The 24,979-nt window shown below is 51.2% G+C and overlaps 8 protein-coding genes across 8 annotated transcripts; 6 read left to right on the plus strand and 2 right to left on the minus strand.

Moving 5' to 3' along the window:
- Positions 1–1,936: 1,936 nt before the first annotated feature.
- Positions 1,937–4,579, plus strand: AtWU_08531 (AP-2 complex subunit sigma domain protein; the record flags this gene model as incomplete). The annotated part of the gene is made up of 3 exons (XM_035503639.1): positions 1,937–2,161; positions 2,197–2,567; positions 2,629–4,579. The coding sequence occupies 3 exons, from the start codon at positions 1,937–1,939 to the stop codon at positions 4,577–4,579; spliced, it is 2,547 nt and encodes an 848-aa protein (XP_035359532.1).
- Positions 4,580–5,278: 699 nt separating this feature from the next.
- AtWU_08532 (blue light-inducible protein Bli-3) lies at positions 5,279–6,065 on the plus strand (the record flags this gene model as incomplete). Its single annotated transcript, XM_035503640.1, has 3 exons — positions 5,279–5,479; positions 5,559–5,967; positions 6,043–6,065. 3 exons carry the CDS (start codon positions 5,279–5,281, stop codon positions 6,063–6,065), a joined length of 633 nt encoding a protein of 210 aa, XP_035359533.1.
- Positions 6,066–6,551: 486 nt separating this feature from the next.
- Positions 6,552–7,806, minus strand: AtWU_08533 (transcriptional regulator SPT3; the record flags this gene model as incomplete). Its single annotated transcript, XM_035503641.1, has 3 exons — positions 6,552–6,557; positions 6,608–7,441; positions 7,489–7,806. 3 exons carry the CDS (start codon positions 7,804–7,806, stop codon positions 6,552–6,554), a joined length of 1,158 nt encoding a protein of 385 aa, XP_035359534.1.
- Positions 7,807–8,573: 767 nt separating this feature from the next.
- dph5 (diphthine synthase) lies at positions 8,574–9,572 on the plus strand (the record flags this gene model as incomplete). The annotated part of the gene is made up of 3 exons (XM_035503642.1): positions 8,574–8,708; positions 8,790–8,914; positions 8,975–9,572. 3 exons carry the CDS (start codon positions 8,574–8,576, stop codon positions 9,570–9,572), a joined length of 858 nt encoding a protein of 285 aa, XP_035359535.1.
- Positions 9,573–9,766: 194 nt separating this feature from the next.
- Positions 9,767–10,462, minus strand: AtWU_08535 (developmental regulator FlbE; the record flags this gene model as incomplete). The annotated part of the gene is made up of 2 exons (XM_035503643.1): positions 9,767–9,817; positions 9,881–10,462. 2 exons carry the CDS (start codon positions 10,460–10,462, stop codon positions 9,767–9,769), a joined length of 633 nt encoding a protein of 210 aa, XP_035359536.1.
- An 807-nt stretch (positions 10,463–11,269) lies between these two features.
- On the plus strand, positions 11,270–12,021 carry AtWU_08536 (AP-2 complex subunit sigma; the record flags this gene model as incomplete). The annotated part of the gene is made up of 5 exons (XM_035503644.1): positions 11,270–11,304; positions 11,378–11,417; positions 11,478–11,507; positions 11,600–11,830; positions 11,920–12,021. 5 exons carry the CDS (start codon positions 11,270–11,272, stop codon positions 12,019–12,021), a joined length of 438 nt encoding a protein of 145 aa, XP_035359537.1.
- Positions 12,022–17,142: 5,121 nt separating this feature from the next.
- Positions 17,143–18,170, plus strand: AtWU_08537 (sulfotransferase family protein; the record flags this gene model as incomplete). Its single annotated transcript, XM_035503645.1, has 4 exons — positions 17,143–17,287; positions 17,346–17,518; positions 17,574–17,677; positions 17,735–18,170. The coding sequence occupies 4 exons, from the start codon at positions 17,143–17,145 to the stop codon at positions 18,168–18,170; spliced, it is 858 nt and encodes a 285-aa protein (XP_035359538.1).
- A 3,677-nt stretch (positions 18,171–21,847) lies between these two features.
- AtWU_08538 (arylsulfotransferase family protein) lies at positions 21,848–23,920 on the plus strand (the record flags this gene model as incomplete). The annotated part of the gene is made up of 4 exons (XM_035503646.1): positions 21,848–21,882; positions 21,936–22,023; positions 22,079–23,573; positions 23,631–23,920. 4 exons carry the CDS (start codon positions 21,848–21,850, stop codon positions 23,918–23,920), a joined length of 1,908 nt encoding a protein of 635 aa, XP_035359539.1.
- Positions 23,921–24,979: the final 1,059 nt, after the last annotated feature.

The raw sequence follows: 24,979 nt of genomic DNA on the forward strand, positions 1-24,979 counted from the left end.
ACCCATACAAAGAACCCAATCATACCCAATCAGGAAACCCTGTTTTCACAATTGTTGGTACGGAGCAGAGTATGCCCGTGTGCGAGGCTAGTCACATTTTAAGGAAACACCTGCTGTCTAGAGACCGGTTTATACAATCTTTGCCATTGAGTAACCCTGCATAGGGGGATGTCCAGCCCAACTGTTGTTATGCTTTGGTGCAACCTTGCTGACAACCTGAGAATTAAGTCAGTCATACAGAAGGTCATTCCTAGGCCTAGTACCTCCCACCTAGAACAAGCATCTGTCTACTGCTGCCATTAAGCTCATCCGAACCTGCTCCTGTCACTAATCGGATGTGCCATTATTACTCTATGAGGCAACAAGCTACCTTCCCGTTACACGATAGTGCAAGGCACACTCACACGCGGTGATCAAACAAGGGGCCGTTTCCCTCCAGTTTAACTGGCAGGCCTGATGGTGCTGATCAGGTTCGAGAAAAGGAGTTGACCACGGATCCGGGGAATGGTATGTCACCCATGTGGCTCGTATCCACTTCTGATTCCTGTGAAAGCCTTGTTGAGCTGACGCAGATAGTAGATCCGGATGTGCTGGACTAAGATCCCCGAGGCAGATGTGTAGGTTTTCTCATGTTCAGCGCATGTTGTGGCCGACATATAGGCGATCAATTCCTGGAATTCGTCCCTTGAGTTTTCCATGTCAATACCACTTAACGCAACTAAGTCAGCCCGATGAGTAGGTACCTTAGCAGCTCTCTACTCTCTTCTCTCTGCTCTCTGAGCCAACTTCCTCCTCGCAAGGTTTTCTGGTGTGAGTTTTCGCCCCAAACGAAACACTTCCCCTGAGAGGACAACATCTGATGTCAGCTGGGACACGGAACGATCTGCTCCCTAATGTGATGTGTCTGGACCGGTGGGCTCTGCCACATGGCTATGTTGTAGAATAATCGCTTCTGGATCGGCTGAAGCGGAAATGAAGTTGGATCGTCTCTGGGGGCGGAAGTTGAAGGTGGAAGGGAGGCTTTGCGAGAGAACTTCATCCGTCGTTCTTTTTGGCCCCTTCTCCAACTCTCTTCTCTCCCGTTGCCTCTTTGGACATTTTCTCAACACGTCCACCAAAATTTATTCGCTATGCGAATTTTTTCTGCTCAGAGTGAGTCTGATACTCAAATTTGCTTCTAAGCTGGGGAGTCACTAACTATTTCTCAGTGTCGCGCTCGTCGCAATCCGGGTTCCTCGCAGATTCTGACGCGATTTGGCCCCAACGCCATCGCGAACTAGTTTCTCCAAGCACACAAGTGCTCCAGCGACCGTGTTGTTGTGTTGCCTTTCTCAGTCAACATGCTCCAAACACTGCCACGACCCCTGCTAGCTGATCCTCCGTCAGCATAGCACTTGTGCTTGCCTGTGCCCCGGTTGCCTGGTCATTGGTTGGGCTATGCTCTCACAGGCACCTTTTTCATGGCCAGGTTCTAGCTTCTAGGCTTGCTGATACCGCAGGTTCGCGTGGGCCCTGTGACTAAATTCAAAACATTATGGACCCAAGCCGATGGCTTTCAGGATTCAAGCCCTGGTGGGCTTGCGTATCAGTCGAAACCGGGTCCCAGGGGTATGTCATCCGCAGGCTGCGACGTATATCACCCTTGTCCGTCCTCCCCAAACTATTATGACCTTTTTTCTGGACCTTTCTGGACCTATAGCGGTGATTCTACATGATCGCCCTGCATACCATGTCCGACTATACCTCGGGTCCCTATGCACCCATTCGCTGCAGATCTCCAATAGCCCCTCCACGCGCCCCGTTCAGCAACCCACAAGGCATAAAGTCAGTGGACAGCCTCGCCTCCTCCAGGTCTACTCTTTATTTTCTCCCAAACGACATTCTTGAGGATCACACTGAAGATAGCGCGGGTCGCACCCAACAAAAGCAATTGAAAATGCCGGCCCCAGACGTCGACGACAAACTACTCCTCGCGGGATTGGAAACGACATGGGACTCAGCAGACAGATTGGCTGTGCCACATCTACACATACCCAAGACAAGAGCCGATGAATATGGCCCACCCAGCCCATGCTATTCATACACATCTAGCGCGAGTTCTGCGACGCGCTCGCCATCAGCGTCCGAGTGGAGGTTCAAGCCACTACCCCCCGTTCCTGGAGTAAGTGGCAATGCGCATTCGAGAGTATCTGGTAGATCAAGTGGCGGGCAAAGCTCTCTCAGAGAGTCCCCTACGAGCTATACGCCCCAGCCGTTAGCACTCCGGCCCACGACGCCCCGTCCTATAACTCCTGTATCTTCGACGTCCAGACCAACCACACCTCAACCTCATGCAGCGCCCTATGGTGCGGTTCCTCGGCCTACAACGCCACGTCCTCTGACGCCAGTGTCTTCGACATCCAGACCTACAACACCTCTTCCCCCAGCAGCACCCTTCGCTGCGACATCGCGGCCTATGACACCCCCGTCTATGACTTACCGACCAGCAACCCCTCGACCTACCACCCCCAGACCGGTGACTCCTCTACCTACCATTCAGCCCTCCACGCCCCGATCTACAGCGGCCCGTCCCACCACTCCGCGACCTATAGTGGCTTTTCCGGATACAGGCGCGGCCTCGAACCTTAGGTATGAGAATGCGCCAGGGTATATCGGCTCTTCAGCGGCCGGGAAAGGGCCCAGGGATGCTCCTGAGTGGCCGCAAGTATTTGGTATCAAAGCTGAACAATTGCCGCCCGCCCCCAACAATCAGGGCTACGGTCATAAGCCGAAACCCTCAAGTCCGACGGACCTGCATGTCCAGCAGAAGCAGCCTGTGAAGAAGACGTCAAAGCAGGAACTGAAGCCAGAAAGTGACGAAAAGCCCCTGTGGCAGTCATTGAAGGCAGGTGTACGGCGTGTCCTAACCCGTAAAGCCGTTTCCCACGATGGTGGGGCGCTCAAGCACAGCAAAACGAAGAAGAACAAGTACCAGAATGTCCGCAGAGCATCAATCATTGTTCGCATGTCGACGATACCACCTATTCAGCGTCCACCGGAGGAGAATGGCCAGGGCTTCCTTGACGGAAATGAAGATGACGGTCACTATGAGGACGCCATAAAGCGAATGAAAAATGTCCTCGCGAGCTTGCTTGAAGATGGGTATACCATGGATATGATCCTGCAAGCAGAATCCAATCAGCAATTTCTCCGATCGCTTTTCACGCGGGTTCAGAACGAGCCACTTCTTGGTGTCGACACTGCACCTTCTAACTCACCCCCACCGACTTCACACTCCTCCCTGCCCCCGGACCACACATGCGAACTCCCTCCCCATGATTTCCATGATCCTGAGACAGTCGATCAGCCGGTTGACCAGCCGATGAGCCAGCTGTTTGACAAGCCAATTCGACGGCCTACGTTAGGTGATGACACTGAAAGCAACTGGGAATACGTTGGGTATGACGAGGATGAAGCCTTCACTGAAGGTGCACCCTCGGTGCGCTTCTTCACAGGTCCTGCGCCTGATCAAATATCAGAGCCACGCAGTTCCGTTCCGCCATTCGCCGCAGTCATGGCCGCCTTGGACGACGACCTGCAGCGCATGGTATCCAACCGATGGAGCCTCTCCAAGCCTGGCATGGAAGACATGATTTTGAATATCCTCCTCCAGATCGACGACCTGGATGACCTCTTCTCCTTCGCTCAGACCAGCAGAGCCACCTACCACGTTTTCAAGCGCCACGAGCTCCCATTGATGGAGAACACTATTAGACGCAGATCCCCTGCAGCATGGGAACTCCGTCAAATAAGTGATATCAATGAAAACACAGATTCGCAGGATCTATCCCCTGCAACGATCTACTACCGTGCAGTGACCCGCGATCTCCGCGCCCTCGCCACCCTCAAGGGCCTGATGATGACCCACTGCAGGGGAGTCATGCGCACCAGCTCATACACTGCGCTTGCCCGTCCATCAGGTCCAGAAGCCCGCCGGCTAGACAATGCCATCTGGCGCGTCTGGACCTTCTGCTTCCTCTTCGGGATGCAGACTGGCAGAGAAACAGATATGGACGGACAAGTCAGCTGGCTGCGTGGGGAAACTGGATCCCCGTTCCAGCCGTGTCCCGACCCCAAGGACGTAGCCAGCATCCTGTTCGACCCTCCGCCGGGATTCGGAGAGGGCAATGCCGGAGGCCTCTCAGTGAGCGATATGCAAGACATGGACGAGGTATGGACGTGTCTGAAGTACATGCTGGGATTCCTGCGCGGTGAGACCGAGCGTGCCCGCCGCTTCGGCGTGTTCCAGAATGCCGGCCTTTCTCAGGAGCGCAATCAGGGCATGATTGTGCTGCATGAATGGATCAATTACCTGTTATCATTGGGGCCGGAGGCCGTGGTGGAGCTGGCGCCGTTGGGACCGGACACTCATGCGGAGACTACGTTCCAGCGAGCCATGTCGCGGGGGTGGACGACGTGGTCGGCTCCCGAACCGGGGTCGACGCGAAGTGCGTTCCTGACGGATGCGCTGGGGCGGGTGTCGGGAGGATTGCGACGGTTGGAGGAGTTGCAGATGACGCTGTGGTATAGTTATGTGTGAGCTACTACTAGTTATAGACTGTTAATGAGTGATGACACATACTTGACTTCAACTATATTCTACGTAGCTTATTCTCGATCCTAGCAGTAATAGGATGGTCTTGACCATTTGGAGCTGACATGAGGCCATACAAGGACACCAAGATATATAGTAGCCGCTTTACCTAGTATTTACCCAGCACCACACAATCAACCACAGTATTATCGATAACCATGGAAACTATTTAGATAGTAAATGCCTACCACTATTAAGCTAATGCTAACCCAAAGGAATATCCCGCAATCATCCAATGGACACACCACCACATTTGTATATACCCGGGACGGAGTAACGGGACCATCCCAACCAACCACCACCACTAATCAACACACTCAAATTATTTACCCCAGGATCGCACCTCCAATACTATGGCTACTATGTACAAGGTACGATCGTCACCACTGACATCAATCTGACCATGACACCATCCCACATCAATCAACCCTGCTAAAGATAGTAAGTAGTAGTGGTAGTACTACCACCTCCTGACGTCACTTCTACGCCATCCTCCTAACCCTCTCTCTCCTACTATATCACATATCATATAAAATAATCACCACTCTACCTCTCCCTCCTACAATCCATCCTACAATTAACTACACCAACCTTCTACCCAACAGCTAAGCTACAACCAAAGAACCAAAAAAACAAAGCAACAAAATGTCCACCACAATCCCCACCACCAGCGGCACGCAACCCCTAGACCCCTACAAAGCCAAATCCCTAGACGAGGACATCCCACTCTCCCAAAAGATCACCGACCTGTCCACCTTCATCACAGAACAGAAATTCGGCATGTTGACGACAAAGTCCTCGGAGGATGATCTGCTCACGAGTCGGTGTATGGCTCTTGCTGGGAAGGTAATCCACCACCCCCTCTTACTTTCCAGAGAATAATAACAATGGAACATATAACTAATTCAAATGTAATGAATTATAGGAAAAAGGCGACACGACCCTAATCTTCCACACGAACCTCTTCAGCCACAAGACCATGGACCTAACCGCCCACCCCACAGAGACCAACATGTCCTTCCTCGACCCCATCAGCGGGTCCTGGGCGTCTATCTCCGGCACGGCGAGTATCGTGGCTGATAAGGAGACCGTCAAGAAGTATTATTCGCCGGCGTTGCAGGCGTGGTTGGGTGATTTGGGCGATGGAGTGCATGATGGTGGGCCCGAGGATCCGCGGATCGGGGTGATTAAGCTGGAGGCGAAGACCGCGGTGTATGCGGTTTCGAGGAAGGGGGTTATTGGACGGGCTGTGGAGACGGTCAAGAGTGTCGCTAGGGGGGATGTGCCCGCTGTTAATAGTATTAGGGAGGTGGGGAGGGCGGAGTTTGATGAGTGTAAGTTTTCTTCCTTTTCATTTTCTTTCAGGGTGGTTTGAGGGTTGGGGTGGTTGCTAACTGGTTGGGTTATAGGGAGACGGACGCATCCTGAGTAAGTCTGGAAGGGTTGATATGGGCTATGAGATATGATTAGTATTATGTCAGTGGTAGGACTGCAAGATAATCATTGAATTATGTGCTAGCTTCAAGCTGCAAGTAGACAAGTCCAGTCAAGTAGGACCAGTCGACAAGAGAACGAGTATGGAAACAGCACCAGGCTGAACTAACAAGTTCAATCAAGTAGACCGGTCCAACGAGACGAAGGTAAACAACTAGTGATACAAGATGTTCATACAAGATGTTCAATCAAGTAACACTTGACAAAAGAGAAACAAAAGAAACATCCCATCCGTTAACATGATTCCCAAAGCTCCAAAAGATCAATCCAGACCAGTCAATTCCAAAGGACCAGTCCATCAACCTGATTATCAATAGAACCAACCAAGTTCAACCAAGAGCACCGAAAATAAGAAATCATGTTATCGTAACTCCAAGGGTATCGTGAAAGTGACGCCCACGCCATCGCTAACGCCAATAATTCCTCAAATCTGTCATAGTTAGCATCTACCACCATATCCAATATCAGGTATGGACCTACCAATCGCAATGGCATCTTAGCCGGCAGGCGTCCATTGTGCAGCAACATCGCAATGTTCTTATTAGGAGTCGCCTGCAGCTTCCGATACGCTTCGCGAATATGTCTGGTTTCAACCGGGGTACGACCCTCCTCAGGGGGATCGAACAATCCAGTCTCGCGTGTACGCTTCTTACTGCTCTCGCCGTTCTCACCACCTCCACGACGGTTCTTCTCGCGGTCTTCCCGCTCCTTGACCTTGAGTGCTTCCTCGGTCAGAGTCTGCACGATTTCGAACGTCAAGAAACCAAGAATATCAACGATATCGTCGTTGGGCTTGGACTCAGTCACAATGCCGAATCCGGCCCACTCGCGGAACCGTTTACTCTTGCGGTAGGTGAACGAAGCCTGGCGACATTCTGACCAGAACACATACTCTTCCTTGGTCATGTTCTTGGTACGTTCATCGGCCGCGGCGAGGCGCTGGAGCGTAGCGTAGTTCTGCTCTTCCTCTTCTTCATCTTCTTCGTCCTCGCGTTCGGGAACCTGCACCGAGTAGAAGCTGTTCACGTCCCAGGCGAGACCAACGCGAGCACGCTTATTCTTGGGCTTTGACGCAACATCCTGCGGTCCTGCGACGACTCCGCCGGCGATGGGGTCATCAGCTCCTGCGAAGTCTGCAGCATCAGCGCCGCCTTTGTCGTCGGAGTCTTTGACGTTCTTGCGGACATCTTTCCAGGACAGGAACGTCTTGAGACGCGACACCTTGGCCTTGTCATGGCGAATGAGAAAGATCAAGTCATCGGTAGAGATAGATCGCACGCCGCGACGAGTCGCTAGGGCAGTGCTTCTTGCGAGCTGCAGGAGTTAGCGGAGTTCGCAACACAGGAGAGGGAGGAGCATACAATTTCGACAACTTGCTGGCGCACAATATCTTCAATGAGAGTCGTGGTCTCAACAGACGGTTCGGCAGTTTCACCAGAGACGAACATCATCTTGCGGGAGAAATTGATTAGCATTTCCTTGAACTCCTCCCTGGTATCTGCATCCATCCCCATGTACATGTCCAACGGTTCGTCGCGCGGCTGCTGCTGGACCGCTGGGGATGCTGGAATTGCTGGGACAACTGGCACCGGCGGTGCAGTCGTCATTTGGCCATCTTCCAAATGGTCCCATCCATGCCATGAGATAGTAGCATCCGAATCATACGGATCCGCAGACATGATTGGAGATAGTGCCTTCAACAACAAGCAGACTCGCAATATCCAAGTAGACCCCAGTCAAGCGAGTTGGCAAGAAGTAGAAGAGCACTTCCAGTCAGAAGATCCTTTATAGTCCATTTTTGCAAAGGAGCAAAGCACCATTGCATGCTAGGATTCACCACTTCCATGCATTACCGCTGCTTCAATGAAGCTCCGTAGATCACATCGATAAAGCGGAGCATCACTTATCACAGCAGCGACAAATAGAGCCAGCATGATACCACAAACAGACTAGACTCACGCAGCCGCAACCAACAAAAGAGAATCAAATCACAGATTCTCATAGCATCAGACCAGATAGGAAATCAGAACAGTGCTTACCTGCTGGATCTCCTGCCGATACTTGGGGGTACGATCAGTCGACATGATGCAGATTATAGGAACACTGATCGAGCATGCTCCACTGCAAATACTCTGACAAGAGGAGTCCGAATCTCAGTCTGCTCAGAATAAAGATAGGACGGATATTGACAATGTGGCATCCATTCGAAGCAGCGAAGTATGAAAGAAGGAAACAGTGCCTGGATGCTGGTTGGTGCACGTGAATCTCACACCCTCAGGTGACTGGACTGGTGCAGTGCATAAGCCGGATCATCACATGATCCGATGTCCGGCTGCCCTCCGCCGCATTTGGTGGGGGAATATCGAAAGTTTCCCGGCTGGTGGGAATATTCACAAACGCTCTTATAATTCCAATTATTTGTGGTATTTGAAATTGTACATTCACAATGCTTTACCTGGTAGGACTTGGTCTGGCTGATGAGACCGATATTACGGTCCGCGGTCTGGAGATCGTCAAGAAGGCCGAGCGTGTCTATCTGGAGGCATACACGGCCATTCTGCTCGTCGATAAGGAGAAACTAGTGAGTGTCGCCTGATGGAGTACTACAAGATATGTGTTCTAGGGTGCGGAGTTGACTAACTGGAATAAATTGGTTTAGTAGGAAGCTTTCTATGGACGTCCTGTTATCGAGGCCGACCGCGAAAAGGTCGAGAGTGGCAGCGATGAGATTCTCGCCGACGCCGACAAGGTCGATGTTGCTTTCCTCGTCGTTGGAGATCCCTTTGGGTATGTATAGTATTCACTATCCTCTGGCGCGACATCGGCATGTCATCTGACTTTCGTCAGCGCCACCACACACACAGATCTAGTCCTCCGCGCCCGCGAACTGGGCATCGAATCCAAGGTCATCCCTAACGCCTCCATCATGTCCGGTATCGGCTGCACGGGTCTGCAGCTGTACAACTTCGGCCAGACCGTCAGCATGGTCTTCTTCACTGAGAACTGGAAGCCCTCATCCTACTACGATCGGGTCAAGGAGAACGTTCAGTTGGGTCTGCACACATTGGTCCTGTTGGACATCAAGGTCAAGGAGCCGTCGCTGGAAAACATGGCTCGGGGTCGTTTGGTCTACGAGCCCCCTCGCTATATGACCGTTGCGCAATGTGCAGGTCAGATGCTGGAGACTGAGGAGGAGCGCCAGGAAGGTGTCTGGGGACCGGACAGTCTTGCTGTCGGCGCGGCGCGTGTGGGTGCTGCGGACCAGAAGCTGGTCGCCGGTACCCTGAAGGAACTGGCCGAGGTCGAGATGGGCCGGCCTCTGCACAGTCTGGTCTTGATCGGAAAGAGAGCGCACGACCTGGAGAAGGACTACATCCGGGAGTTCGCTGTCGACCAGGCCACCTTCGACGCTAGCTGGCAGAAGGGCGGATACGGTACTATGTAAAGACCGTCGCTGATGAGGAACGAAACCAAAATAGATAGATATTCATCACGCCAAAAATGAACACTGCTAATGAAACCACATGCACGAACCCAAACACCCAAACCCGCTTTCTGGTGGAAACAAAATGCTAGCAACTAGCCACGCACACGTCATAAGCCGTAGAGAGTATTGCGATATAGCCATAGCCGTGGCCATCAAGCTGTTCGCCTAGCAAACAATCGAGTCAACCGCTCGGGGAATCGCATCTATACAACCGCAATCACCGTTAGCAAAAGATTCATCATAGATCAACCAAAAGAATAACCCACCGTAGCAGAAGAAGGCGTCTCCGGCGGCGTCTGCGTCTGATCACTCTCATACTCTCCACCATCGGCATAACTTCCCTCCTCATCGTACCCATCATCGAAACTATCCCCATCTTCCTCCTCATCGTGAGGGAACCATCTCTCCGGATCGCCGTTATACACAATCCACCAGCCAATGCGCTCTCCCGCCGCATACTTGTCCCGAAACTCCGTCAAGGCCTCCATGGCGTCCTTCTCCAGCGGCTCCTCCTGGAATATGTCCTCTGGTTTCCAGCTCGTCTCGGGAGTCGGACCGACATCCTCGGGGATGGAGATGACTTTCCCACCGACGTAGGCGTATGGCTTGCTAACTGCGTCGTCGCTTGTGTCTTCGGGATCGTATTGCTCGATGAAACGGAGGTTAGGTAGGCGGGAGACGATGCTTGGTTCGGTCTTTTTGAGCGATTCCATGACCAGTTCGCTGGTTAGGGGTTGTTGGAGGTATTCGGCTGTTGCGTCTTCCAGGTTGTGGAGAACAATGTATACACGGATGCCGGTAAAGCCGGCGCGCGGCCAGCGAAAGCCGTAGAGCATGTAGACGGGCATTTTATTTTATTTAATCTGCCGTCTGCAGAGGTTTGTTGGATGGTAGTTGGTGGTAGTAGTGAGGAAGGGGGGTGTGTGTGGGGGGGGGAGGGAAATGAGGAGAGTGGGTGAAGCAAGGGAGGAGGTGCAGTTTTATGAATGAGGTGATCGGTAGTATTGTGGGGAGGAGGAGTAGTTCATATTAAGATCGGGATCTCGGCGAGGTGAGGAGAGAAGTGGAGAGAAGGATGATGAAAGAGAGAAAGAGAGAAAGACCGAGAAAAGATCGTGGGAGTCTAGGGGTTGCGCATTGCGGATTCGGGTTGGGGGAAATAGTTGGTTGCACAGCGCGGGATGGGATAGATAATATGCAGGGGAAAGAATGAAAGAGAAAAAGGCGAAAAGAGCAGAAAAAGGCAGATGATATATGCAGGGTCTCTCCGTGAGGCCGGATTCGAATGTTGGATTCTTTGTTGGTTCTCTTATTTACCACCTATCTAGAGAGGACTAATGATTTAAGGGTTGGGCTGGATTAAAAGGAGAGAAGAACTGTAGAAGAGACTATTGATTTCCAGAGATCCCAGCGAGCAGTCGGTGAAAACAATGGAAATCAATCTCATTATGCTGGTTGTCTGCAGATTCGATCTGGAAAGCTTAAAGTCAATCGGTGACCCAACGGTCAAAGCGGTCAACACCGGCAGTATGGAGTCTCGACTCGCATTGTCCGCCGGAGACACCGCGGAGAACAAGTGACGCCCCCGTTGCACTTCTGGCTTTGCTGATTTAACCCCCTCATTGGTCTCCTCCCTTGCAATTACTACTTACGGGATGGTTCTCTCATTTATTCTGGTGCAGAATCGCCAGTAAGTCATACCCCGCGTTCCCCCGGGATGCCCCATCTCCATGCATGAATTACACCCCCTAACGCAGGAACAGGGGGAAGACGCGGCTCGCGAAATGGTATGCGCCGTATAGCGTAAGTGCATCCCTACTTGGACAGATTCGAATGTCGTCTAATACTCTTAATTTATGATAGGATGAAGAAAAGGTCAAGCTAAAGGGCGAGGTTCGTTATATGCCCCTCCCGACAACTACCACCACCACCACCACTACTACTACACCCCGCCCCGGAATGATTTAATAATGTATGCTGGATAGGTCCATCGCCTGGTCGCCCCACGAGACCAGAAATACCAGTCCAATTTCGTCGAGTTCAAGCGGAGTACCAAGGTCGTCTACCGGAGATATGCGGGGTTATTCTTCTGCGCCTGCGTCGATGCAACCGACAACGAACTGGCCTACCTCGAGGCGATCCATTTCTTTGTCGAGGTGTTGGATCAGTTCTTTGGAAACGTCTGTGAGCTGGACTTGGTGTTCAACTTCTACAAGGTAAGTAAGCTATAGGGCGGTGGATGGAATCACTGGGATTGTCTGGAACCGGAAGAGAGTGGCAGACGGATGGGCTGATGGCTGTACAGGTATACGCTATTCTGGACGAGGTGTTCCTTGCAGGAGAGATTGAAGAAACAAGCAAGCAAGTCGTGTTGACAAGGTTGGAACACTTGGATAAGCTGGAATGAGGGAGATAATATTGGGGAGTATAGCAAGAAGGGAGAAGTATAAAGATCGCTTCATGGCGATACAATTGCATATATGACCACGGGATATGGTCAAGAGGAGTTAGGGGTTCATTAGGCTGATATCAAGTCTGGGCGTGTTTCTTTATATATCATTATTGCATGCGGTTGTTTCCAATGTTGTATGTGGTTGGCGACTGTTAATACCCTTTCTGGATTACCTGCATCCTACTGTCCAATCGAGTAGATTCCATTCAAATAAGCGCCATGCGATGTCTGTAATGAGTGCACTTAGAGCCGCTCTCAGGGCCACTTTCAGGGTCTGCCAGGGGTTCACAGGGACCAAGTGTGTCTGCTATGTTTGCACTCACACGGGGTATGGCTGCTGCCTGACCTCCAACAGCCGAATTTCACTGCCGCGATGCTTGACAGCGGATCACCCGAGACATCTCACAACTGAGACCGGACCACTCAACGCAGCCAGCACGCAACGGCCGCGCCATCAAAATAATTTAAGCTTATCTGTCGATGACAGGGCTAATAGGACTCCGTAGTTCGTCTCCATTCCAGAAATGTGGTTGATTGTGGGTGCTCTCAACTGGGGGAGGGTTGCCTCCTGCCTGGGTCGACATGCCCCGAGGAGATGAGGTGATTGCGGGCGGCGATTGCGAGCCTGCCAACGACGATGGTGACAGCAGCTCTTGGCAATCCATACATAAGGGGCCTCTCACCCTGATCACAATCTTTCTTTTGATGGAATTTTGCTTTGCTTGATGCACGACTGCACCGTTACCCTGCACGCTTATGTTGGTCATCGCATCGGGCCTACCTGGATGGCCTGAGGACACCGTTTTTGACAACCCTCCCGGAAGCACACCTCCTTCTTGGGCCCTAATGGTCCGACAAGCATTGGCCTTGGATCGGTGAACTGTGATGGAGATTGATTGACGGCACCGGCACTTGGGACCTACCTATCGTCTCAATCCCGTTACACCGTCCGTACGCAGGGAAAGAATTACCGCTGTATCACCTCTGTCTCGACTTCATGAACTGTTCAACAACGTCCAAGCTGGTCTGTCTTGTTGATAATACCGCACCGGCTCGTGCTCCGTAGCAAAATCCGGAAGGAGAGGGCAGATCCTCATCAGACTACGCAGAATTCACCCACCAGTCGTGTTGCGATCAACCTTCGTGGAGATAAACCGCCGTGACAAGTTGATAACGTTACCTAACGCATCACCATTTTGGTCGAGCGCATGCAGTTCGACGGAGATTTGGGGATTGGAATCCCATGGGTCCACCACCCCACGTCGGATGGCTCGCCAGTGATAGCGGTCCTTGATATGGGCAGGTTGATGGGGCTTACGACGATTCATCTAACGACTGGTCGTCTGATTGATTGATAGGGGACGGGATCCATGCCCACTTTGCCCAGATGATTATCAGTCGAGCTTTTGGCCTATCACTCCGCCAATTTCCAGTTTACTTCCAACTTTGTCCCTAGATGCGCGGTTTTTGAGAAAGAAAAGGGGGAGGCAGGAAATGAGGGAACAGGGAATTTCAAGAAACCTTAGGAAATAACTCTCGTTGAACCGGTCTCCTCGCCTTCACGACCGCATAGGCCTTCGAGACTCTTCTGGCTTGCGGAGAGGGCGGCACTAGTCAATTCCACTTTCACGGGGCAGTCGGACTAGTTGACCGTAGCACCAGCTTGGACTGGGTCGGGTAAGGCGAGTTTCAATTTTCTAGGCTCGGCCGTAACAACCAAGACGAGGCAAGTCGGAAGTGCGTGGGGATTGTCTGATTATGCGTGTTTATAACATGTGGAGACTAGTTTCGCAGACGGATCATCTCGAGTTTGCCTCTTTGGTTCGGAAACGACTATTGCAGTAAAATTGACGCCGTCCTCTTGCTGAGCCACCACCACACGTCACGTCGCAGGTGCTTGCGAGGTAGACAGACAATTGAAGTGGCCAAATTGGCAGATGAGCAAGCGTCAGCAAAGAGGTCTATGTCACTTTGTCAGGTCTACTTGCGTCGCATGATACACTGACCAAATGCACATGTTCTCATGGGCAAGTCGGGGAAATTATTTGCTCGAATATCTCCTGACGGTTAACCTTAGACAGCCCGTGCCTCGGGATATTGTGGGTACACAGCCTATACGGGCAACATATTGTCCACCGTCAGAGTTGATCACATCCAAGGGTGGCGTTCCACGAGGTATCACACTATTGTATCTTAAATCTGGCCAGTTCGAGTCTAGAAATGCTTGCCCAGAAGGTTATTCCCATGCACCGTTGCAATTGGCACAGAGGGATAGAATCGATGAGGCTTGGACAAGTTACGCGGACGACGACGTGGAAGTGTACTGCCGCCACCAGATGGAGACAACCGTTCAAGCTCCAGGTCGTTCCACAGTGGAACAAAGGCACGGGTCGGTGTCAGGGCATCCGCACGGCAAGATTGTGGACACTGAACAGCACCGTAGTGGATGGTGTCGGGCACTGGACTCGCAGGTCAAGCTCTAAGCAGACGCTTAGATTACCTACCTGGGATACTCGAAACATGATATCTGGCAAGAGCTGCCTCTTTCGTCTGTTGTACACCGTATAGGACCGCGATAGTTCGTAGAGAAGTTGTCGATCTTTCTATAGATCCACAGTGAGATAGGACAAGTTCCAACACCGCTCTAAGCTCTCTTTCTCTGTAGTGGGATCAGGGTCATGTCCAACGCACTTGAATGCAATGTCCTGATTGTGACGGCTCATTTGCACGCACGCTTTACGGAGGCTTCCCGGAGAAGCTTGCTTTCATTGTCGCCGCAGATGTGGGGCTTGAATAGATGGATTCAGATTCGAGAGCCATATACTTTGTAGCTTGTGAGGACCCAGATCCAGTTCGTTCCGGGGTGCTTTGAACGGCCTGGACAAGCAGAAATCCACGTAGGCAGGTGTCATAGCGCCATGGTCATTGTTGGAGCGATCCCAGCGGTCTTCCACCGTTTGTCTGGCAATGGATCTGTATACCAAACACTGAAGGGTGAAGAGTCGTCAAGATTAGATGCTCATGGTGTTGACCAGGATGAGGGACTAGCCGGATTGGGATAGCAGCACGGGAAGGAGTGAATTGGAGAGAACTAATGAACTAATGCCACTCCCAGCCATGCTAATTACACACTACCTTTGCTACCCCATGCCGGCTTACAGAACAAGGATTCCATGTGTGAACATTCCATGTCCGAAGTATACACATCGACAGACGACTCTGCAGGTCATACAAATCTCAAAGCAGAATGGGTGCGTTGGTAAACACCGCAGCTCAGCATAGTTTGCAGAGATTTCCACCCTTACACCGCACAGGTAGGAATGCAGGGGCATACTCAGTATGATACGTAACAGAACAGACCCTGGAGTATGGTGGAGATGGAAGGAGAGGATACGTTTCAGGCCTTTTTCTTTGCTTCGCATTTCGTAACTCGTACCATGTATGTATCCCTGAGCGGAGACCATGCTGGAAATTGACACGCACGGCTCTTCTTCTTTCCATCTTCATTTGTTCGAAATAAAAAGGTTCGACCATTATTTTCCCCTGTTTATTTCTGTTCTTTACTTTTACTTGCTGGAATGGCGTGGGTGGCTTAACATTAGCCCGGGCGGGGAGTGGCACTATCCAGCAACAGACGGAGAAATGTACGCGTCGTCAACTGTGGCTTCAACCAATGAGTGTGAGTCCGGGCACGGTTCGACAGCTGAGCCTATGAGGACAAGATCCAATCCAGAGAATCCAGAAGCTCAACGATCGACCGGCGAAACGCAGGCCTACGCGGCCGATCCCTGGGATGCAGCGACAGCCGGGCTTGGCATGTTTCCATCTTCTCTTTTTTCCCCTTCCCCTTCTTGCTTCTTGCTGGGAGCCCCGCCGCGCACCGCTGCTGGGTCTCCCGGAAGTCGAATTGATTGATTCCCTGAATCCCCTCTCGCCTCCTCCTCGCTTGTGACTGGCTCAGCACCTCGGGTTTCCCCTTGGCGAGATTCGTGGAAATTCATCTGCTTCCTCATGTTGAGTGGAGGAGAACCAAATCCACCCCCTGACTATCCTTCTGGCTTTTTTGGGTGAACGTCAGCCGGTGACGTCTATTTTTCTGTCGGGTAATCCAAGGTTTCTTTTTTTGGGGAGAAGGGAGGGGAGAGAATGACTATGGATGGATGGGTTCCCCTTCGGTTATACTTTGTACCCCAGGAGTACTACCCTACTCTATTATTGGCCCTACATTACTATCGACAAGGTGCTTTATCAATGTCACTTCCCATCCTTGTGAGGAATGTTTGCAGAACGTGGGTTGAGCAACCGGCGGGTCTCCGCCGGGGAAAGGAAGGGATGGAGGGGATGGAAATGAATAATTGATTGCAATGAGGGAACAAGAATCACTCGATTCAAGAAGAAAAATAAAATAAAAAACATAATAATTTTGACAACAAAAAGTATACTTGGGGGAAAGGAAATAAACGCACGCCGTTTCAGAAGTATTCATGTTTCCAATGGTCCAGAGAAGTGGATGAAGATCCAAACGACCGGCCAGACCAATCCAAGGTTTCCGTCGCGGATTTCCCCAGAAGACAGGAAAGTTGCCACATTCAGTCTGGCCGTCATTTACTATTATTCAAAATATTCAAAATCCAGAAATTGCAAATAATTTAATTTACTCTTTCGGCGCAGAGGCGCCAAGGTGCTTTTCCTAGTCTGATCTTATTATTACCCTCCCACCATCGAGACTAACCTTTCTGGGTCCTTCTGGGTTATCTACGACTCCATCACCTTGATTGTTCTTGATCTACTCCCGGGCTCCTTTTAATCTCTGCAACGCCTGCTCTGGAATCCACTTCTTTCTTCCTTCTCTTCCATTCTTTTTCTCTTGTCTCTATCCTTGTCTGTCTTCCTCGGGTTGGATTCAGTTCGTCTTCTGTCCTTAGACCTGTTCCTTCCTTTGCGACCAGCGGTCCCTTGCAGAGTAACACCTTCATTACTACTACACTACACCCCCAGCGAGCCCCCGGGTAGTACGTCCAGTTCGCTTCACTATACTACTTCAAACCACACATCTATCTCCGCCGATAATCCATCATGTCTTTGATTCACGCCGACAACTTGGCTCCCCAGCCAATCACTGATATCTTCACCGATGACACCTGCATCGACCGCCGCAAGTGCCACCGCACCGTGCCCATGAAGGTGCTGGCTCTGGGTGTGGGAAGAACCGGAACTGCTTGTAGGTGCTACTTGGGAGGCAGACGACGGAATGCATGACTGACTGGCTCTGTGAACAGCCCTCCGCATTGCCCTCGAACGTCTGGGCTACGTCAAGACCTACCACATGATGTCCGCCAGTATGGAGAACCCTCCCGACTGCTTGATGTGGCACGATGCTCTCGCTGCCAAGTACGACGGTGTCGGCGAGTTCGGTAGAAAGGAATGGGACCAGCTTTTGGGAGACTGCCAAGTAGGTTGCTACTATAGATCACTCGCAACGAACTCGCACGCTGACTCTTTCAAAGGCCGTCTGTGACTGGCCTGCCTGTGCCTTTGCTAAGGAGCTGATCGAGGCCTACCCCAACGCCAAGGTCATTCTGACCACCCGTGATGTTGAGTCGTGGCATGCGTATGTTATACTCTGTCGTTCTGCGATCCGAAACACAGTCTAATTGATTTCCTATAGTTCCGTCATGAAGACCGTTTGGTGGCGTGTCTCCGACCCTGAGCACAAGTTCGTTTCGAACTTCAGCTGGGCCGCTAGCATGTACTACCCCATGCTCAACAAGTTCTTCCAGACCTTCTTCCGCGGCGACTTCCCCAACAAGGGCAAGCAGGTCTACCTTGACCACGTTGAGGAGGTCCGCAGCCTGGTTCCTCCCGAGAGGCTCCTCGAGTACAAGATCGGCGAGGGCTGGGGCCCGCTTTGCGAGTTCCTGGGTGAGGAGGTCCCCGACACTCCTTTCCCCCGCGGTAACGACATGGCCGACTTCTTCAAGCGCTGCCGCGGCCGCAACAGGCGCCAGATGCTGAACGCCGCTCTGCAGGCTGTCACCATGGGTGGTGCTCTGCTGGCGACCGGCTTGGTTGCTACCATGGCCTTCAAGCGTTTCTCTCGGTAGATGCGCTTGCTTGCTGCCTGATTTGCTGAATTTCCTTTCGCTTTTTCCCTTTGCAGCATGCGCTGGGCGCCAATGCTGCGGGTCTTTGCTCTATTTTCCCTAATTATTCCCAAAACTGCTTTTCTCATGTTGATATATACCGATGAGCGTACCACCTTCTCAGGGGTATTTGTTGCTAATACTGTGCACTGATGTTCTGCTATTTCCTTGGCTCTTGGCTGGGTTTCTCGCTCTATGGCTTACAGTGGGGGGAAATTTTCTTGGCTATGTTGGTTAGACTTATTGCGCAGGGACCGGTCTTGGATTCTTGTTGCCTGGCGTGGATGGAGTCGACGAGAGATGAATATAGATTATTTAGCCTATTAGCATGGTTGCTTCCGTATGGTGTATTCTTGGCCGGGGGGTTTGTAATGTGTAAGTAATCTGTAGGCGAGCCTCGGCATGCGGTGTCACAGCCAACAACTCCAACCACCCTTTCCCCTCGCCCTCGCACGGTGGAAGGCGCCGAGCATCCGTCTTGGCCTGCATAGGGAGTTGTCGCGCGCCCTACAAGGCCATGGCGGTCGCTGACATGGGCTGTGCGACTTCAACCCGTTGTGCTTGGCACGTCCTCGGCGGGCGCGGTTCCCAGCCCAATCCAATCCTTGTCATACTCATCACACAGCCTTGTATGTATGCGAGCTGAGCCTGGCGGTAAGCAGAGCGTTCATAATGCTCATTGATCAGACATTAACTCCGCTCGGTACTTCAGGCTTGCTTACAGCAGATCTATCGACCAAGGTGCATGCATAAGGCGCCCGCCCAGCGCATGACGGAAATTAAACCAGCCATACCAATAAGCCGTACGGAGTAGATACTACTCACTGCCAGTTGGCAACAACAAAGTACAACAATACAATCCTAATGCGCAATGTCAAGCAGCACGTGGAGCACAAACCAATGAGCTTAGCATAAATACCTCAAGCGGCTCCTATACCCGCCGCCTCCGCCGCCGCCTAAACTTGAAGCTGTGCTGCGACGAAAGGGGTGGTGGTGGTGTGTGTGGCGGCGCCTATTAATAGAGTTCCGCTGATACAGCCAAGGATTCGGAGATGAGAGTGCAGCGCTTACGTTCCAAGGCCAGTAGGTGTGTGTGCGTATGAACCTGTCTAAAATTATATACGTAGAGTGTTTAGTTGTGTTGTGTTGTGCTGTGATGCATCCAATGCAGCATAAGGAAAGTACATTACATGTTCTGCAAGCGCCAGGATTCAAATGTCTGTGTGACCCGTGATCCGGTGTTGTATTCGTTTAGTATTTTTGTTTCGTTTCTGTTTCTTTTGTTTTGGACTATTGGATTGCTGCCAAGCCATTCAGGCACTGTTTATTGTTGGGGTTGTCTCCATTGTTCATTTCGCTTTCCTTTTCATGTAGATGACTAAGCGTGTCAGGCTCAATGAGGAATACAGCCAGCCATGACATTCTCAACCACATGCATAACTACTATGTACTTATCTACCTTCAACAATAAAACTCTACAAACAACAACTATCTACAAAATAGGTGATCAAGAATCCTATCCCCTACCACAGCCGGGAGCCCTGACTAGTACTGCAATTCCGGCCCGGCAAATAATTTACCTACTTCGACTAGAAAGGTACCTAGCTAGTGAAAGGCCCAGCCCATCAACTAATCAATCAATCAAACTAAAAGAGTGGAGAAGTCTCCTTCCTCGCAACTCCACCAGTTTTCTCTTTCTCCTGCTCCAACCACAACCGTGGCGTGACGTGGCGTCGGCATGGGTCCCCCCCCTTCTTCTCAGTTCAGTTCCCCTTGGTCTAGCCTGAACATGAAATCCATGAAATTTTGCCTGTGGCAGTCGTGGCGACTATTCCTGATTGGGCGTTAAGTTCGGCGTTAACGAAACACACCCAATTTGCTTTGGGGGTTGTTGGTTCCATGGTTTACCGGGTCCGTACGGATGTAAATATACCCCCCGGTAATGGGTTACGTGTGTGTGTGTCTGTGTTGTGTATCTATCTTTATCTCCAGTTATCCTTAATCCCCGCTGGGATAGTAGTCAGAGTAATTAGTGGTGTTATTTGAAAGGGTTCAAGGAAGGATCTAATTATCTAGTGGCGGCTGCTTTTATTAGCTAGCTAGCTGGAACGGTGGTTCAATTGGTGCTGTGATTTGTGCTAGTTGGGATGTGAGGACTGGCGTGGATTAGACTAGATGGGGGTTGGGGGAGGCACTACGTGGAGGGGGTACGTATGTTCTCTCTCTCCGCAAGATGGTAGTCTACGCCGTAGCTGTGCGCTGAGGACAAAGTAGATGGGGGTTCAACTCTTTGCTTTTTATACCTTTCATGGCGCCGATTTTTCTGCTTGCTGTTGTGGTGTGATATTCATTATTATCTTTTGGATTCGTTGGAGTACTTGAATGCGATGCTGCTGATATACAGAATGGGCAATGTTGCTGTAGATGGAAGGCTCTATTCATAGAGATAAAATGAGGATGGTCAGGAGGTCATGTCTACGTAGTACTTCAACGTGTTCTGGAAATAAGTGCCCGAACTAAGCATTAGGATAGACAATTCTCCAACTTACGAGGCAGGTGCCAAATGCGCCACAAAGATCGCCTATCTTTGCGCAACGTGATGACGATTAGAGTTGTGGAAATTCACAACTGTACTTATCTTGCTATCACTATACTATACCTTGGAACACATCTTTCTCTGACAGACCGTATCATTATCTGTCATATGTCGGTATGGACCAACACACGCTGCTGCCTCTGTATGCCATGCCAACTGTGCCTTTGCGTCTGAGGTATGGAGATTTCAATCCCTGCTGCTGCACGACTGCAATAAACATGAACAGCCAGTGCCAGATTGGGGTGGGGATCTTTATCCTGTCCCCGCCCCGATCAACCAATGACGGTTTGTAGCCACTACATTTCCAGAACTCCGGCTCACCATGGCTAATCCACATTGGGTGTCATCGTACGTTGGCCGGGCTTGGCATGACTCCACCGACGAAACGAGGAAATCGGGTGTAACGAACTGTGGCCAGCCTGAAGCATAAAGCAGGATTGCCAAACGTTATCCCCGGCGGTTTGCGGGCAAAAAAAGCAGACCAGAGGGGAAAAAAAGAGGATTCAAACAGAAGGAGAGGAAGAAAGTCGAGAGCGTCCTGTGGTCCTTGTTTCGCCGCTTTCGTCTCCTCTACTATCTCTCTCTCTCCCTCTCGCCCTCTCTTCCTCCCTTTATATCATCAACCGCTGATCCCTTCCCCTACTCCCCCCCGACCTTCCCCCATTCTTTCATCCCTGTATACATACTTCGGTACATACCTTGACACCCCGATCAGGTGGCCCTGCATTGACTGTGGGATTTTCTCGCCATCTGCATCTGTTTTTCATCTTTCATCGACATTCCTTTTTCTCTGTTTCCCTCTCGCTCATTCGATCTTCCTATCAACTTCCGAGCTCACTCCGAGCAAGTGATGTAAAGAATCCATGGTGGCCTTCACTCATATCGCCGGGGGATCGGCTCCGTCCTCCATAGTCGCCTGTGTGGCGCTATTATTATTCGCATGCCTTCACACTGTCGTCGCAGAGATCGATTCGGTCTTCAAATCTGTGAGTTGCGCCTGCTTTAGCGTTATCGCAGCTGCTTGCACGCAATAGTAGCCAAGATGTTCGCCACCCGGATCGCTAACCTTGTCTCGACGTCCACCTGCAGCGACCCGATCTCTATCCTCCAGTCCTTACTTTGGAACATAGAGTTCCCGACAAGCTAAGCCCGGGTTACATCTTTGTCGGCCCGTACGAAGCGTCCAATTCCGGCCCGTATATCTATGATGATGAGGGGGTATGCTTCTGATATTCCCGCCCGAGTGTATTGTATGGTGTTGACCATGTTATAGAACCTAGTCTGGAGCGGCTGGGGTAACTCGGGCCCCGGAAATGCCCACGGCATGCACGTTTGCAAATACAAGGGAAAGGATCACTTGTGTTTCTTTCAGGGTGTTCAACAGAATGGGTATTGTCGAGGTCATGGAGTCATCATGGATGACCACTATCGCATCGTCCGAACCGTGGTTCCCGGAGGCGGCATGGCATCCAGCGATATGCACGAATTCATGCCTATCAATGACGGCAAGACTGCCTTGATGACGGTCTACCAGCAGCGACAGTTCGACATGTCCACGTGGAACGTGAAATCCGGCATGGGATGGGTGATGGAGAGTATCTTCCAGGAGGTGGATGTGGAGACCAACGAAGTTCTGTTCGAGTGGAAGTCCCTCGACCACGTCGACCCTTCGGATGCCTACACCTGGCCGAGTCACACTGATACTTCGGGCACTGGGCTGGACCCGCGCTCGCCCTGGGATTACTTCCATATCAACTCGATCGACAAGAACGCCGACGGCGATTATTTGATCTCTTCGCGCCACACGTGCGCAATCTACAAGATCTCCGGCAAGGATGGATCAATCATCTGGCGGTTGCATGGAGCGCATCCGACGTTTAAGAACATCAACTTCAGTTTCTCGCAGCAGCACGACGCGCGGTGGCTTGGTGAAAACTCCACCCACACTCTGCTGTCTCTGTACAACAACGGGTACAATGGGTTCAACCGCACCCACGACTTCTCCTCGGGTATGATCATCTTGATCGATCACCAAGATAACACCGCCACTCAGCTGCACGACTACTCTCCTCCCGGCAAGACCATGATCAGCTCCAGCCAGGGTAATATGCAAGTGCTTCCGAACAAGAATGTATTCATTGGGTGGGGTAACAACGCTTATGTTTCGGAACATGACGAAGAAGGCAACGTGCTGCTCTGGGGTTATATCGACAAGGATCGCATCATGAACTACCGGGCGCAAAAGTTCGAATGGGATGGGATGCCTACCGACGTGCCGGCTCTCTGGACGTACTCGCAATCTACCGACACCTTCTCTCCGACGACGTTCTACGTCAGCTGGAACGGAGCTACGCGTGTGAAGTACTGGCGGTTCTACGGCGCGACCAACTCCACTGGCCCGTATATGCTCATCAAGCAGACCGAAAAGAGAGGATTCGAAACGAGCTACTCGGCACCGCACTTCTACCGCTGGACCTACGCGGAGGCGGTGGATGTGGAGGGCAAGGTTCTGGGCAAGTCGCGCAGCATGTTCACCTTCACGCCGTCGCCCGATCTCCAGGGCTACTGTGGCCGGGAGTCATGTGAGAATGCGCAGACGTATGGAATGCCCGGCGAGGAGGGCGCTGGACCTGCCATTCCCCCGGCTGGAATTAACACCGTTCCTTGGGTCGATCCTGATCACCCTGATGCACACTTCGATTGGGGTCAGACCGGAGATGATGATGATGAGAGCGAGAGCGGGTCCGGCAATTTGAAGAATGTTTATGGTAAGCAGACTCCCGCTGACGGCAGGAAGTATAACCCCGCTGACTATCGCAATTTAGATAACAACGTGGGATGGATCGCCCCGGTCTTCGGCTTTGTCGTTACCATCGTGGCCATCTATACGATCATGCGGATATACCGGCGCCAACAGCAATTTAGCCGGGTGAAGGAGAGGGCATCGACGGAGAGTGTCGATAGGATCGAGAGGTCCAAGCCCTGGACGGAATCGGAGGAGACGCCGTGGTGGCATTGGCGGCGCTGGACGAAGTCACAGGAGCCACCGCGGTATTTTCCGTTGGCAGAACAACGGAGTCCATCCTGGCGAGCGGAAGGACAATATGTGCGATAGATAGATGCACATTATAATAAGTGTGATTATTGATGTGCTTATAAATGAATATAAAGATAAAGATTAAATATGTATAAACAAGAAGTTCTTCCCTTTCTTCCAATTCAAACATACGATCCATCTCCTTGGAACCTTGGAACCATACCATACAGCGGCTAATACACGGGACGGTCATCGGCTGACGGTACATACATACATACATACGCAAAGCCGAGCAAAGCGGCAACGAGCCATAGAAATGGATGACGCCGATAACGAGTACAAAGTTAGTAGCTCAACTTAGTTAGCTGACAGGAAAGAAAAACTGACTCGTGCGGACGCAGCCCCGAACCAACAACCGAAACTGCATGTCACTTCCGTCACTCGCTACTACTTTTATTTACGCATCGAATTGCGTACGTCTGAACTGAAGGCTTTGATCTCTGACGTCTGACGCAGCCTGCATAACTTCGTTTAGACAGACAAAAAAAAGCTTTCACCTGCCCCATGCACATCAACTAGCGGAGAGGTCGGAATTGATGCTACGTAGACACTTTCTAAAAGACGCATGGATTGGGGGTTTTTGTTTCAAGGGAACGGAACGGGAGGGAAAAGATTTCAGGTCGTCTGGATGAGACGCTGGTGAGGGTCTGTTTAGCCGGGGAAGAGATAAGTGGAAGTATCATCCTAGTCCTATCTAGTTACTTTGTAGAAAGAGGAAGAGAGAGTGGGTACAGTATCAATTGTGTCGAAACTCGAAACAAAAGTGCCAAAAAAGAAAAGAGGAAAATTCAACGGGGGGGAGATAGAATGGATGCCAAGACGCCAAAAGGCCGGACGAGGAAGGAACGGACGAGTTGAGGTGGAGAACCGACGAAAGAGTCGTCGCAAGCTCGGGGATTCGTTGCCGATCCGAATGAAGAATAAAAATGATTTTTTTTAAAAAAAATTGGTTTTTTATTTAAATCGATTTTTAATTTATTCGGCTTATTTTAGTTTCACGAGTTATTTCCCCTTTGGGCGTATACTTCATTAATTTCCATTCAGTAACAATCAGTTGTTCAGTACATCCAGTAAGTT

This window comes from Aspergillus tubingensis (assembly GCF_013340325.1).
Source record: "Aspergillus tubingensis WU-2223L DNA, scaffold_9, whole genome shotgun sequence".
In the NCBI taxonomy this organism is placed as follows: domain Eukaryota; kingdom Fungi; phylum Ascomycota; class Eurotiomycetes; order Eurotiales; family Aspergillaceae; genus Aspergillus; species Aspergillus tubingensis.